A 14,410-nucleotide genomic window follows, 5' to 3' on the forward strand; every position below is an offset into this window, starting at 1 on the left:
CACGGTGCCACCCGCTGAGCAGCTGTAGAGGAGCCCACTGGCCTTCAGCCCCCTCCCTTCCTGAACTGGACCCTGAACCCCCCACTCCTGCCAGAGCCCAGAGCCCACCACTTCCTATCCCTCTCCCCAATTACCTTTCCTCTATCTAGTACCTTGCTCTTTGCCTAGCTTCCTCACACAGATCCTTTCCTTAAAGCCCAGACACCATACTTCCCCCCACCAACTTAGCTCACCTCCCCCTCTACCGAGCATGTCCTAACACCCTGACATTAACACACCCCACTCCCACTCCCCAAGGACCCAGACCTCACACACACACACCTGCCCACACCTTCTCAGCACTGAACTGGGAGCTCAGACCCCCATACTTCTGTCATTAGTCATCCTTCTATTTGTCCACCCCCCCACTCCCGCCCTGACAGGACTGCCAGGTGAGGAGACCTCAGGACCATGGGTAGACTATAGCAGAAGTCTCTGAGGCATGCTGTGGTGGTGGGATGACGGTCTGAGTTGGGGAAGGGTAGCTAGAGTAGAGACAGGACCTAGGGAATCAAGGATGTCTAAGACTCAGTATCTCCAAATGAACTGCCTGACCCTTGCTTTCCCCTTCTCAAGCCTGAAGCCCCAACCCTCATGGAGAGATCAGATAAAGTCACCTTTTGAGTCCCAATGAAGGGAGCTCTCAGACCAATGAAAATACCTTGATTAGGGAGTGTGGTGGTGTTCACTTGATCTGGGTACTGCTCAGTGTCTGGGCCATGGAGTGTGCTACAGGTGGCCACAGAACCATGTGCATGTAGGGGAGGGGCAAGGGGGAAAGATCTCATTAGATGGAAGTTGCCTCTTTAGGGTTCAGCAGAATCTCCTTTAGTCCTAGGGCACAAAGTACCAGGTGAATCTTGCTAGTTTCCTATCTGCGCCCCCCATCCCAGGGGTCCTGGGGCAGGGAAGACACATTGGACAAAATAACACCTCCCTCTCTGCCTCCTGAGCAGCCCACAGACTGGGGACACGTCCTGCCCACCAAGAATTCATTCAGAAGGAAGCCAGCATGGGAAGGACAGCTTAATAATGCCAACTGTGGAGCTACCTAGTTAACAGTACCTACCCCTAATAAAGGGCAGGAGAACAAGGGGAATTAGGTACATTCTTCTGTTACCACGGTTCTTCCACTAGAGAAATAATACTGAATTCCCAAGGAAAACAGGAGTGAAGGGGGCTGGGGGTGGAGGAATGGGGGTGGAGATAAAGAGGAAAACTTTTCTCCACCCTCATCTCCCCCCTCACTTCCATCTGTTCCTTACTGGGTGATTCTGATAGGTTTAGACAAGGCCTCCTGAATGCAAAGATGTTTTGCCTGGAAAAATCTATTACAAGTTGCTATGAGAAAGACAGAAATTTTCTCCTTCTGTCTCTTTGTGCTGGTCTCTTGAGGTTCCTGCTCCAGGCCAGTCAAGGGGCAGGCCAAGGCCAGCCCTTCTGACTCCTTCCCTCCCTCATCACCATCCCCTCCTTTCCCCTTCCCCCCAACTCCTGCTTTCTCTTGTCTACTAGGTAACCAAAGCCAGCACTGGCCTTTCTGGACAGCCTTTGTTCTGCAAGGGCACTACCCTGTGCCTTCCACGTAATTGGTAGAACTGTCTCGTGTAGCCAAAAGAGATGGGTACTTTCTTCCCCTCCACTTCTCTGCTGGGAAAAACAGTCCCCTTAGGGCTGTCAGGGTTTCCCAGGGCCAAGAAGCCTGAACTAGCCACACAGCTTCTAGTTAGGAAGCACAAGCAGGCAGCCTCCCACGGGATACCTATGCTCAGCCCCAAACATCCAGGTCTCTGGATGCCACTGCCATTCCTCAGCAATGCCCCCGAGGTCTGGCACCGTCTTCTCTGGGGCCCCAAAGGCCTTGATTCTCCCAGTCTTGATGGAGCAAGTTCCCTCTCCAGAGTGGCTCTGCATTGTGGGGAGCCGAGCTAAGAACCACAGCCGTTCAGAGGACAGAATGCCCCCCCGTGCCCTTGGGTCTGACAGCAGCTCCTGACAATCCTGTGAGGCGGGCACTATATGGAGGAGGGAACTCGGACTCATGGCTCACACAACTAGTGAATCACAGGATCAGAGTTAGAGTTGGAAGGGACCTTAGCCATTGCCTGGTCCAATTCTCTTCTTTCACAGATAAGGAAACTGAGGCCCACGGATATGAGATGACATGCCCAAAGTCACATAGGCATTAAGCGGACTTGAGTGGATTGAGTCTGGGTCGCGTCTGAGCTTGACTCAGAGCTAGGACTTCTGGCTCCCCGTTGAGTGCTCTTCCCAAAGCACCATGACGCTTCTTCTCAGACCTCAGCCAGCAGCGGAGAAGAGGGTGAGGTGTTCCCTGGTATAGAAAGCACCGGGAGCTTAGCTTGGGGCGACTGCATCTAGGATGGTAGCTGCAGGGTCACTCCCCACAGCTGGAGCTTCCGCGAGGCCAGGCCAGTGATGATAATCACCACTGACATTTATGGAGTGCTCCAAGGATCGCAGTGTTTTACATACGTTATCTCACTGGAACCCTGAGAAATACCCCGAGTGAGAAAACCGAGACTGAGAAAGACTGAGACTCGCCCAGGGTCATACGGCCAGTGTCACAGGTGGGACTCAAAGCCAGTCGTGCTGATTCCCAGTTCAGGCCACGAGGGTACCCAGAGGCCCTGGCTGTGATGTGAGAGGTTCTTAGGTCCAATCTCCAGAGCAGGAGGCCTGCCTCAGGGAGCTTTCTCCAAGGGGCTGAGATATCCCAGGCAGAAATGGGCTACAGGAGAGCTCTGAGCAACTCTTGTCTCTTTCCTTCTCACCACACAGGCTGTTCTGTCCAGAGCTAGTGTTAGGAGGAAACCTGGAGTTGGGGTGGGGGTGAAGACAAGAGTGGACTCCGGAAGTTCATTAAAAAACAAAACTTTTTATTTGGTCCATTGGAGCCTGAGTCTGAAAACCACCCATGGAGAATTCGTATCATACAGGGATTACAGTTCTGATTTACAATTGACAAAATAGCCTATGTTTCATAAGAGCTGGACAGTATTTACAGGGTTAAAAATATTCACAGCTCAGACAGAATAAAAGGAAATAAAAAGGAGAAAAGGAAGGGCAGATTATAGTGTTTTAGGTATTTTTGACAGATTTTTTTTAAAAAAAGGGAACCACAGAAACAAAGGGTTGGATGAGCTTGGCTCCCCGCTGCCAGGGGACGGGGGCAGCAGGTCTGATGAGGCAGTGCAGAGGTGGGGTCCTGCGGGAGGGCCGGGGGCAGGAGCACCTGGGATTGGTGAGCTTCCTTCCCATTCTTCCCTCCTGCAGGGAGCCCGGGCTCAGACATTCACAAAACAGACACCAAAGAATTCAACATCCCACTGCTGCACCCCACTCTGGTACTGGGGGCACAGGGAATGCTGGAGGGAAAGGGTACATCTGGGGGGGGACAGGAATAGGGAGGGTGGTGGGGAAAGCAATTGCTGGGGCACTACCAACCACCTGGGCCCCGAGTCTGAGGCTCTATCCCCACTCCCACCCCAGAGGCTGGATTTTCACCCTGCGCTTCCGAAAAGAGCTGGGGCTTGAATATATGAAAGAGGATTTTGGCAACCTAATGATAGCAAGAGGCCCTCTGCAAAATGGATGCTGGGGACGAGACTAACGTGTGTACCAGGCTAACCACCTGACATTGGGATTGGCTGCTGGGAGTGGCTAGCTGGTGAAGATGGGATTGGGATTTGATCTGGGGGATATCCAAATGCGTGAAGCTGGGAGCTATGCTACACTGTGACATGCTTCTATTTAGTACTTTTCTGAAACCTGAATTATTATTCTGAAGTCTTTGTTGAGCCTGGCACTAAATCAGGCCCCTGCCCAACAGGACGCCAGGCTGGCTGGTCTCAGTTGGAGCCAGAGCCAAGTGGGAACAATGACTCAAACTGGACTTTCCCTTACCCCTGCTGCTGGGGTACAATGCCCAGAGCGGGCCCTGGGTTTAAAAACTTAGCACCTATGGAGTCATGGAGGGGAGGGATCCTAGTTTTCACAAGTGCTAGTTTTACTTAGTACAAAACTTTAAACCTCATGGGACTGGTGGCCCTATCTGTTTTGTGTTTCTAAAAGGGAGATGGGTTTCTAGAGCCCTCTAAACCCTCTAGGAACCAGAATGGGGGTTAGGACAATGATGGCCCTGATACTCTGGGATGGTAGGTTGTTCTGAGTTGGAGACAGGCCGGGCACTAGTGGCTGCAGGCCTGGGCAGCCAATGCTGGGGGCTGGGAGGGAAAGCCTGGGATGGGCTGGAACTCACTGATCCCAGTTGAGTTCCCAGGGCCACACTGAACAGGTATCCATCACATCAAGAGCCTCTGGGGCAAGAGAAGTGAGACTACTGGTCTCCTCCCCAAACGAGACAGATCTCCCACTCCATCCCAACCCTTTCCCCAGGAGGTCAGAACAAACTTGTCAGCCCTAACATCCTGAGCTCACAAGGCAGAAGAGTTTGCTTAAAGGTTCGAGAAGGAATTTCATTAAAAACAAAATGATCTGCCATTGGCAAGGTGGCCACTTAGGGATCCTATGGGCATTTTCCCTCCTACTCCTATCCTAGGCCACACTGGACACAGAATAGTTAAAACTACCACAAAGGGGCCAAAGTGAAATTCCCTGCCATTGCAGCCTCTTCCCACCCCAGGGAAAGTGGGAGCAGAAGGGAGGCCCTGTCTCTCCACCCTCAGGGCATGGCTTCTATCCTAGCACTGCTCTCTCCAGGAGTTGCATAGTATCATTGGTGGGAATGGGAGGGGAAGGGGTCATGAGGAGAGGCGAGAGAGGACCTTCTGTTGAAATCCAGGCCTTTGGACTCCCCATTTTTATTCCCATCTCCTTTAGACATAATTTTGTTCTGTTTTACTAAAAGCTCCACAACACAGTTCTGGGCCTAGCTTGTCTTCCTGCTCAGCTGCTGACAAACCTTCCTCACAGAGCATGTGAAAAACCAGGATCCTTCAGGACCCTAGTCCCTCAAACTGGGTCCCTATTACCTGGGTAAGGCTGGCAAGTGGGAAGAAGGAGATGGCTGCTGTATCCCTGAAAGGAGATGAACCAGGGAAGAGGAAGGAAGAGGTGAACTTGGACCTGAAAGCTCTGAGCCAGGTAGCTCCACTGGAAGCCTTCCTTCCATAAACACTGAAATGCCTCCAATCCTGCCCCCAAGAGTTATTTTGGTTTTTGTGGTTTGAAATCCTGGCTAAAATTTTCAAGGGGAAGGACCCCCAAATTCCCATGATAGAAGAAACTAGAAGAAGGGCTCGGAGGGATATTCCTCCAACCCACTCTTGATCCCCAACCCTTATACCCTCTTTTCTGCCCCTATCTGGATCTCCAGCAGCGTCCCAGGGACTGGCCACAGTGGAGACAAGCAGAGTCTTCGTGAGAGGTATTTTGTTTTGCAGAAGCTGATGCCACGGCTGGATCCTGGACCATGAGGGCTCACCACCACGTCACGCCGCTGGGGCCAGCCACCTTCAGCTCTCCACTCGATAAGCAGGAGGATGTCAGAATCAGGAGGCTGGTAATGCCCACTTCAGGCTACAGGACTATGTCCCTTGGGTGGGGATCCTGAGATTTCTAAGGTTCAAGCATTGTTAAGTCCCTGCCCCCTACATCTTCCGAGTCTCCCTCATAAAGTGCATGCAACTAGGGGGAGGGGAAGTGATAGGAATCCCAAGCCCAGTTAGTCTGATCTTTCCCAATCCACCCTAGGGCAGAAATAGGAAAGAAAGACCCAGGGCATGGGACTTCACTTCAGGTGTGCTGGCTCCAAGGCAGAGACTCCAGAAGAACCCTTAGAGTAATCAAGAAGACGAGGGAGTGGCTGTGGGTGAGGGAACGGGAACACAGAGAGAGGTCAGGAGATTGGTGGGTTCTGCTACCCTGAAGAGCAGAAGGGGCTGAGAACCTCAACAAACTGGGAAGGCATGAAGCGAGGAGAGGCTGGGATGGGGAGAGGAAAGTGAGATGCCCCTAGAAGGGCAGAACATGGGTCATAGGGGCCGGGGACCGTGGAGCCCAGCAACCTCAGGTGTGAGCAGAGGATTGTGGGTCCCTTTGGTGGACATCCAATCGTTGAGGAAGGCCTGGGCAGCCTTTCGATGAGCCAGGCGGTGTGTGATGGAGAAGCCGGCGTTCCCCTCCAGCTGGGATAGGATCACCAGCACCTGCCTGAAGGAGAAGGACCAGGTGATGGAGCTAGACAGAACGGAGGAAATTCCTGCCCTCATCCTCGTCATGTTGGCACCAGGGGCTGACACCGCCCAGAGGTTGCTTTGAAGATGAGCGGCTATGAAAAGCAACCCACTGAGGATACTAGGACACGTGCCAGGAAAGCGCCCTCCTCGTCATCATCCACAATCTCTCTCCCCATGAGGGCTCCTGTTCAGGGAAGGGGCCAAGGTTTAACAGGACGCTGGCAGCCAGCAGGGCCTCACCTGTGCAGGGGTGGGACGCTGTCCTGGGTCTTGAGGCTGCCTCGGGTGGAGACTACATTGAAGCTGTCGGTACAGTCACATTGCACGTGCAGGTAGGACTTGGGATGACGGTTCTCTACGACCACAATCAGGCCTGCCCAGCCGTGTGTCAGGTAGTAGCAGGTCATGCCCTCCCGGCCCTAGGGCGAAGGGGGATGGCATTTCTCCCATGTCAGTAAGTCCTCCTTTCCTCCCTATGCCCCATCCCCATCCCCATCCCCATCCCCAAACAAATGACAGATGAGCAGTTTTCTGATGGGAAGAAGGGGGTGCCTGGACAGCTCTGGCTCAGCAGGGACCACCCAAGTCCACAGCTTTTCAGCTGGTGCCCTCTACTGGCCTTCTGAAGAGCTGCATTCGAGGAGAGCAGAACCAGAGAGGAACCAGAGAAAGCAAGGACCGTCTTGTCCAACTTCCTAACTCCCCAGATAAGTAAACTGAGGTCCAAAGAAGGGAGTGACACACTCGGAGGGAGCAGAGCCTGGATCTGAAACAAGTCCATCCACATCCCAGTGCTCATCACAGACAACCCCCCTGAGGTCCTGTGACAGAGCTGGTCCTCTGGCTTACTGAAGCATGAAGAGAAGCAGGGAAGTCCACCATTAACTGGGGGAAGGACCGGCAGCCCTGGGCCAGCTCTGGAGCTCCTCCTCTTTCCCTCCCTGCACCCAGCACCTACCTCATGCCTTTCGCCCTTGTTCTCAGTCAGGAGGATGATGGCGTCGGCCAGAGTGGTGGGCTGGGCTTCAATCTGCTCCACCATGACCAGTCTCGAGCTGTAGATAGCCAATATGTGCCCAGGAGGTTCTGGGGCACTGCGCCCTACTCCTCCTGTCGGGCTGGAAACTGGGCAGGGGCAAAGCAGTGATGGGAGAGGCCTGAGTGCAGGCAGACATTTCAGCTTCTCCATCCCCTGCAGACCTTCCCCATCTACTGCTGGGGATATATCCCGTTCTCATGGACAAGGTCTCCTTGACCCCATTCCCTAAGTCCACCTACTCTGATGGAATAAAAGGGAAGCAAAGGGAATAGTGTCTCTAAAAAGAAAGAGAGATCACAGACTCTCCCAAAGGATTTCTTTCCACCTTGGCCCATCCCAGCTGGGACCTTGAGCCTAATCCATCCTACACTGCAGAGGACACCTTTCTTAGACACTTATCAGGCTTCTCAGACAAAACTAGAACTCCTGATCTCAACCACCTCCAATCACAGATTAAGGCTTAGAAAGGACCCTGGAGCTCACCTACATTTCCTTGAGGAAGGCTGTCTATGCTAAGAGGTTCTGCTCTGGGTCTTTGGCTTTGATCCAGGCAGATAGATATAAGGATGGCTGGCAATGTGGCAGTTTCAAAATTCTGTTATTTGAACCAGCAGATATTTTCACACATTCTATGTCCCCTGGCCTAACCAGGGTCCCCTTTGTGGGCTAAGATGGGTTTTTACCATCCTTTGAATCTTCAGATAGCATTCAACATAGGATCGGACACCTAGGAGATGCTCATTATATCACCATGATTTCAGCTCACATTTACATAGCACTTTATCGTTTATGGAGCAAGAGAGGTAGCAAAAATGTTAAGATTTTTGTTTTACGGACTCAAGAGGCTATAATTTGCCCAAGGGCATAATGCTGGTGAGAAGCATAGCTAGATTCAAAGCCATGGGAACCTCCTCAAAAATCACAGAATTTTCAAACTAGAAGGGACCTTATGAGACCAAGTGGTCTAACTACTTTATTTTACAAAAGAGAAAACTGAGTCCCAGGTGAGTTAAGTAATTTGACCAAGGTCACCCAGTCACTACATCTGTATCCCTGACTGACAAATTTTTGTCTTGTCTCCTCTGTTCTCTCGCCTGCATCAGCCAGTGCCCTCTCCCTGGCTGCCCAGGTCACGTCCGAAGCGCAGCTGCTGTTCCTGATGGGTTGGGAAGCTGCACACAGCCAGTCCTTACCCTGAGCGGTTGAGGCGGGGCTCCAGTGGTTGAAGGCACAGCACACAACGGCATACTCCCCTGGCTCCAGCATCACGTCACAGTTCACAAACTTCTTCACTGCCCGTTTGCTGTGGGCCAGCAGTCGGCCCAGGCTCAGCTTATTCCCGCTGCTGAAGGTTGCTCGGAACACCATGATGCAGAGGTCCAGGAGATGGCTGTCAACAGTGTCTGACCGTCTGGAACGGGACGGGGAGGGGAGGCTCTGGTCAGGATCCTAAACCCCCTCTGTCCTGGGGAGAATGCCATGCTCCCAGGCTTAGGGGCTGACTAAATGGTCACCATGTGGGGATGGTTGTAATGATGTCACCCACCCTGAGGAAGAAATCCACCCAGAATGCCTCACCAAACAGGGTTTGCTGTGCCTTGGAGGCATCTTAGTATGTCACAGGAGCCCAGGGCAGAGCTCATTCTACTGTCTGCTGGCTACTCTTAATATTCTCTCCTATTCTGAAGTTTTCCTAGATACACTAACTCTTATCTCCCAAACTTTCATACAAAAGTCAAATCAAAGGTGGCCAAGATCAGAAGTCTTTCCACTTTCCTATATCCTCACCCTACTCTTTTTTTTTTTCCAGACAAAGACAAGGTTTATTAGAACATCTGTCATATTGGGCAGACTCTTAAGGAATCTGAGCAGTGGCTAGATTGTAAGAATCTGAGCATCTTGATGGAGACAAGATGGACCTTAGAAAGACTATGGGAGGGATCTAGGAGTAGCCAAGTAGTCTATGAGGTAATGGAATTCCAGGGACCTGGACCACGTGGCCAAGGGAGGATGGAGCCTAGATAGGATTAAGGGTGGGAAGTGGCCTGGGGCCATAGTCACCCTGCCCTTAAGCTCTACCTTGGAGAGGGGTAAGTAGTGTTAACAGAAGCAGGAGTATAGAATACCTCCAGAGCAGTTCCCTGGTGACTCTTGAACTATCTCCACACTACCTGGTCTGGCACTTACCTGCTCCCCTCCTGGAAGAGAGCAAACTCCAGGGTGGCTCGTTCTAGCACAGTCAGGGAGGTCACCATGATAGGCCTGCTTGCCTTATTGGGGAAGATACCCTGCACCCGTACTTCATGCCAGTCTGAGTGGATCTTGCAAATATCAACAGAATCAAAGTACCTGCAGGAAGGAGGGTGAAATTAGAAGGCCAAATCATCTGGGGGCTACTCTGTTGACCATACACCTCACTGTACAGCGTTGACAGTAAAACCACAAAGATCCTTGGCCTTTCCTCCATGGGGATGATGGCTAGAGTTCACTTCTCTGGGTTCTAGGCTCCCCATCTGAGTTTCTTTTCCCTTTGGAGTCTCAGCTCAGGCTCTTCAGAAAGTCTGAAGAGAGAGAGGGCAGCCTAGAGGTTCTTGACAATGCCATCCCAGGCCCCTTATTCCTGGGAAGCAGGAGCCCCCATAATACTGAGGCCTTAGATTTGCCCTTTCTTTTCCATTCCACCTGCTACCAGTCTAATCCAAGTCTTTCTCACTTCACACCAGGATAATAACAGCCTCCTAGCTAGTGAATAGGTCTCCAATCAATCTTGCACACATTACCAATTTAATTTCTCATGCATACCTTCAGTTCCTGCGCCCCTCCCCCATCCCCTTTCTAGTTCTGTAAGCAATCAAATCAATACAGCTCTTTCTACTAGAAAGAGCATGTCAATCTATTCCCCAAAGGCTCCAAAAGGTGTTCTTATGATTTTCCAAACCAAAAAACCCCTTCTTGGATAGCACTTTCTTACATGTGTTGTATCTTCCTATTGGAAAGTAAGGTTCTTGAGGGCCAGGACTGTCCCATTTTTTAAATTTGTACTCCCAGGGCTTGGCACAATGCTTTGTGTATACTAAACACTTAATAAATGCTTTTTCATTCATTCACTCACTTATTCACTGTACTTAAACATTCAATGGCTTTCCCAGTGCAAATTCCTCAACCTAGCTTTCAAGACCCTTTAGAACCAAGCCCTCCCCACCTATCCTGATTCACGTTTGTATAGTATTTTAAGGTTTACAAAGCACTTTTTCTTCCATAACCCTGTCAGTTGGGTAGTCCAACCTCGATTTTGCAGATGAAGAAACAGGCAGGAGGAAGTTAAGGGACTTGCTAGTAAAAGAATAAGAATCTCCATCCCCCCAGAATTTCAAAGTTGGTAGGAACCTGGGTAGCCATTCAGTCCAACTCAGACCGGAAAAACAAGTCACTTGCAGTCACGCACTTAGGAAATGGCAGAGGTAGAATTCAAACTCCCTCACGTCTTGGGATTCCAGATGCAAAATTCTTCCCTCCAGCTTCCACAACCCAGCCAACCTATCTTCTCTTCTCTTCTCTCTCTCTCTCTGTCTCCTCCCCACTCCCACCATTGCCTGCCTTGCTTCTTGAATATGTCAGGCTAATTTCTGTTTCTATGCTTTTGCTTCCACTCCCCAAGCAGGCTCTCAGCTTTCTCATGGAAGGGATCATGTCCCTTTCTTCCCTCCTGTCTTCTCAAAAGCATCTAACCCTGCTGGGCATTGGTAAGAAGCTAGGCCTAGAACTCTCTCTCTTAATCTATTTCAATAAGCATTAATTAAGTACAGACGCTATGCTAGGGCCTGGAGCTCTCCAAACAAAAATGAAAACCGGCTCTTGCCCTCGAGGTGCTTACGCTTATAATGGGATCTGTAGCCTGCACAGATAAGTAAACACAAGGTAATGGGGAGAAGGGCAATAACTGGGAGATGAGGAAAAGGAGGGGTCTCAGGAGCTGATCCTTTAAGGAAATTTAGGGATCAAAAGAGGTAGAGGAAAGAGTGCATCCCAGGCATGGGGGCTAGAGACAGAATGTTAAGGGTTTAAGAAACAGCAGGTAGAACACTTTGCCTGGAATCCGGAACAAATGGACAAGAACAATATGAAATAGGTCTGGAAAGATAGCTTAAAACCAGGCTGTAAAAAACATTAAATGCCAAGGTGGGGAATAGACTGCAAGCTGCAGGAAGGCAGGAGCTATGCCACATTCCTGTCTGTTCGCCATCCCACCAGCTCCAGGCCTAGGCTCCTGTAGAGAACGGGTGCCCAAGAAATCTTTCTCGCCTCTTGCAGACGCTGCCATTCCCCACCAGGTGGTGCAAGGATCCCAGGGATAAGCCTCATGGGGGATGGGCAGGGGGAGAACTTCTGCCAGGTGCTCCTGATACATTATCTAGACTTACCCATCAGGTGGCCTGCAGTTCAGAGGCCCATGTTTTCCTACCCCAGGGAAAACAGAGCTCCTCACTTGGATGGATCAAGAAGCAGCCTAATGGTCCCTTGTTCCCCTCTCCCCACACTGGGAATGTGAAGCTCTCGTTCTTCACTCCCGTGTCTGATTGAGTCAGAGATCCCATGAACTGGAAACATGATAATCCAGTCACTCCAATCTGGAATCTACTGCCGGGCCCCAATGGATCCAGGGTCTCAACTCACTCCTTCAACATCACTGCTGTGTGGGTGCCAACAGGCCCCACCCAGTCTTATGAACTGGCCTTTGGCTAGCAAGCACCCAGCCTTCCACACAGATTAAGTCCTCTGACCCTCTCCCACCCCCAGAAGGCCCACTACTCCCTTCTTTGTCCCAGACCTTAAACGCCTGGACTTCCCACTCCAGCTATCAGCTTTTGCCCAAAAGAAATAGGGGCTACCGTGGCTTGCCTGGTTCGCCCTGTGGCACTGATGACCTTACTTAACTCTCTTGGAGGGAGGAATTGCTCTCAGCAACTCAACATTTGTATTAGCACCAGTATGCTGTGCGAAGATGAACTCTCAGAGTAAACAGCATGGGCCCACGGAATTCACAAAACTCCAAAGGGATATGAGGCAGGGAGCCTTGGACCTGCTGCTCTGACTGGGAGATGCCCCACGGAGACCAATGTCCCCAAATTATCCGGTGAGGTGCCGCTCCCAGTCCGAATTCACCTAAGGACAGCCTTCGGAGAGGGTACATCCATTCTCTGGCGTCCTCTGCACCAGCCAACCTTTCACAAAGGGCTCTAATAAGCTCTCTGGGTATTCACTCCTTCACAAGGCTCTGAGGGCAGGCAGAAGGAAAAGGACAGGAAGTGTTATTTTCATTGGGCAAATAGGAAGACTGGTAGCCATGCCCATCCTGAATGGCAGTTCAAGTCTCGCCCAAAGCTGCAGCTGCTGAGTGTTCAGTCCAGTTCACAAGTAATGGAGATTTGCTCACCTATTCTCAAGGTAACGATTCCCAAGCTCTATGGCACCTTCGTGTCATCCAGCTCAGTCTGCCATACATTTCCTCTATCCCAGCCACTCATTTACCTCATGAAGTCACTGTACTCCATCCAGAAGACCCCCTCACTGCTGCCATGGGGCATCAGATCATGGCGCAGGTGCCCAGGCCAGTGAGGCCATTCATCTGACCAGCTGCCATTCCAGGAGAATCGTCCCCAAGGGTTCCGAAGTCGGAGAAGCCTGTAGCAAGCAGAGTGTGACAGATGAAGGCTGCTGAACTGTTAGCCACCTGAGACACTCACCCCCTGGCAGCAGGTCTCAAGAAGCTGTCATCAGTTATTAAAGTCCTGTGCTCTAGAGACAAGCTATTTCAGAGAGCACATTTGTACCCTCTGGTCTTCAGAACAGTTTGGATAGTGAGCTCCTCTCTCCCTCCCTGCTGCTTGGTGATGGAATTCAGGAGGCCTTCAGTACCCCAGAAACTCTAGCCCCTTCAGGCACCCTCTGGAGACTTAGGCTCGTGGGTTTTTGCCATTTCTTTCCTCATGAGGCAGGGTCAGGGTCCCCTGATGTGCTCACCTGAAGCCTTGGACATCTCGGACATCCAGAATGGAGTAGGCATGGCGGGGGCGGAGTCCCATGCTCTCGTAGGCTGCATCATCTACCTTCATGTTACCCCCTCCGCAAGAAGCACCCATAAGGAACCTATAAGCAAGGACACAGCACAGCCCATGCTGACGGGGCAGTGCCAGATTCAGCCAGGACAGGGCAGCTGAGAGTGCCAAGTCCACTGCCCCATTGCAGCATTTTGGGGAATAGGTGGGACTGCAGGCCCTTAGACCAAGTGCTCTCTCATCCCAAAAGTAGGAGTTGTTCTACCTTCCTTCAAACCTAGAAGGCACCAAAAAGAAGGCCTCCTGAGGCTGTACTGTTCCATAAGATATAGCCATTTGTACAGGTAATCTCAACACTGAGATAGTACTCAGTGGTCTACGGATAGGGGCACAAGTTCCAAAAAGGCAACCTAGATATTTAATACACACTCCTCTAACCTCTACAAGATAGGCTGGGCATGATAAGAGCTGGCATTTTCCCAACCCTCTCAGACGGTTTTCTAAGATTTACTGTTAACCCCCATAGAGTTTCCAGAATGGAGACTGCCAACCTCCAGACTTAGAGGCAGGAGAACTCTCAGGAGTCCTTTTATATAGGCTCCAACCCTGGGACGAAGAGGTGGTCCCCATAGATTCCCAGAGAGTCATCTCTGTTCAGGTCCCTCATCCCCAGTCCGGCAGGTAGCACTAATTATATTGTAGCCATGAAACTAGTTTCATGCCCAGGACACTTCCCAGGGCTACACAATTCCAAGTCCAAGCCTGTTTGGGAAGGGCACAAAGCAAGAAAGCGGCAAACAGCAACAGTGGTGGTACTCAAGTAAAACAAGCCCTGTGGACCGTTCTCCCTGGCTCTGTGTGGACTGGTACAAATATCCGTCTCTGAAGGCCTTCGCTAGTTCCTCTTCATTTTATAGCCAAAGAAAGTCAAATGCTGGAGAAGCTGTGTAATTTGTTCTGGCTCACACAGGAAACATTACAGGGAGGATCAGAAATCCAGTCTCCAACTCTTTCCTAGGCAGCAGGAAGGGCTGCAGCCTCCCAGGACTCCTCAA

The 14,410-nt window shown here is 51.2% G+C and overlaps 1 protein-coding gene across 5 annotated transcripts in view; it reads right to left on the reverse strand.

Moving 5' to 3' along the window:
* Positions 1-2,918: 2,918 nt before the first annotated feature.
* Positions 2,919-14,410, reverse strand: part of LOC114043737 (calpain-15-like) — a 98,436-nt gene continuing 86,944 nt past the window's right edge. For 4 of the 5 annotated variants that reach the window (XM_027862900.1, XM_027862899.1, XM_027862901.1 and 1 more), the window contains 7 exons: positions 13,321-13,446; positions 12,829-12,981; positions 9,487-9,648; positions 8,493-8,710; positions 7,219-7,385; positions 6,501-6,679; positions 2,919-6,234 (listed from right to left, as the gene is read on the reverse strand). In XM_027862900.1, the coding sequence (XP_027718701.1) occupies positions 6,057-6,234; positions 6,501-6,679; positions 7,219-7,385; positions 8,493-8,710; positions 9,487-9,648; positions 12,829-12,981; positions 13,321-13,446 (1,183 nt within the window). In that variant the 3' untranslated portion in view covers positions 2,919-6,056. Of the gene's footprint in view, positions 6,235-6,500; positions 6,680-7,218; positions 7,386-8,492; positions 8,711-9,486; positions 9,649-12,828; positions 12,982-13,320; positions 13,447-14,410 lie in introns of those variants that run through there. The other variant, XM_027862902.1, reaches the window with a different exon arrangement.

This window comes from Vombatus ursinus, unplaced genomic scaffold, assembly GCF_900497805.2.
Source record: "Vombatus ursinus unplaced genomic scaffold, bare-nosed wombat genome assembly UNPS02014770.1, whole genome shotgun sequence".
Taxonomy (NCBI): Eukaryota; Metazoa; Chordata; class Mammalia; order Diprotodontia; family Vombatidae; genus Vombatus; species Vombatus ursinus.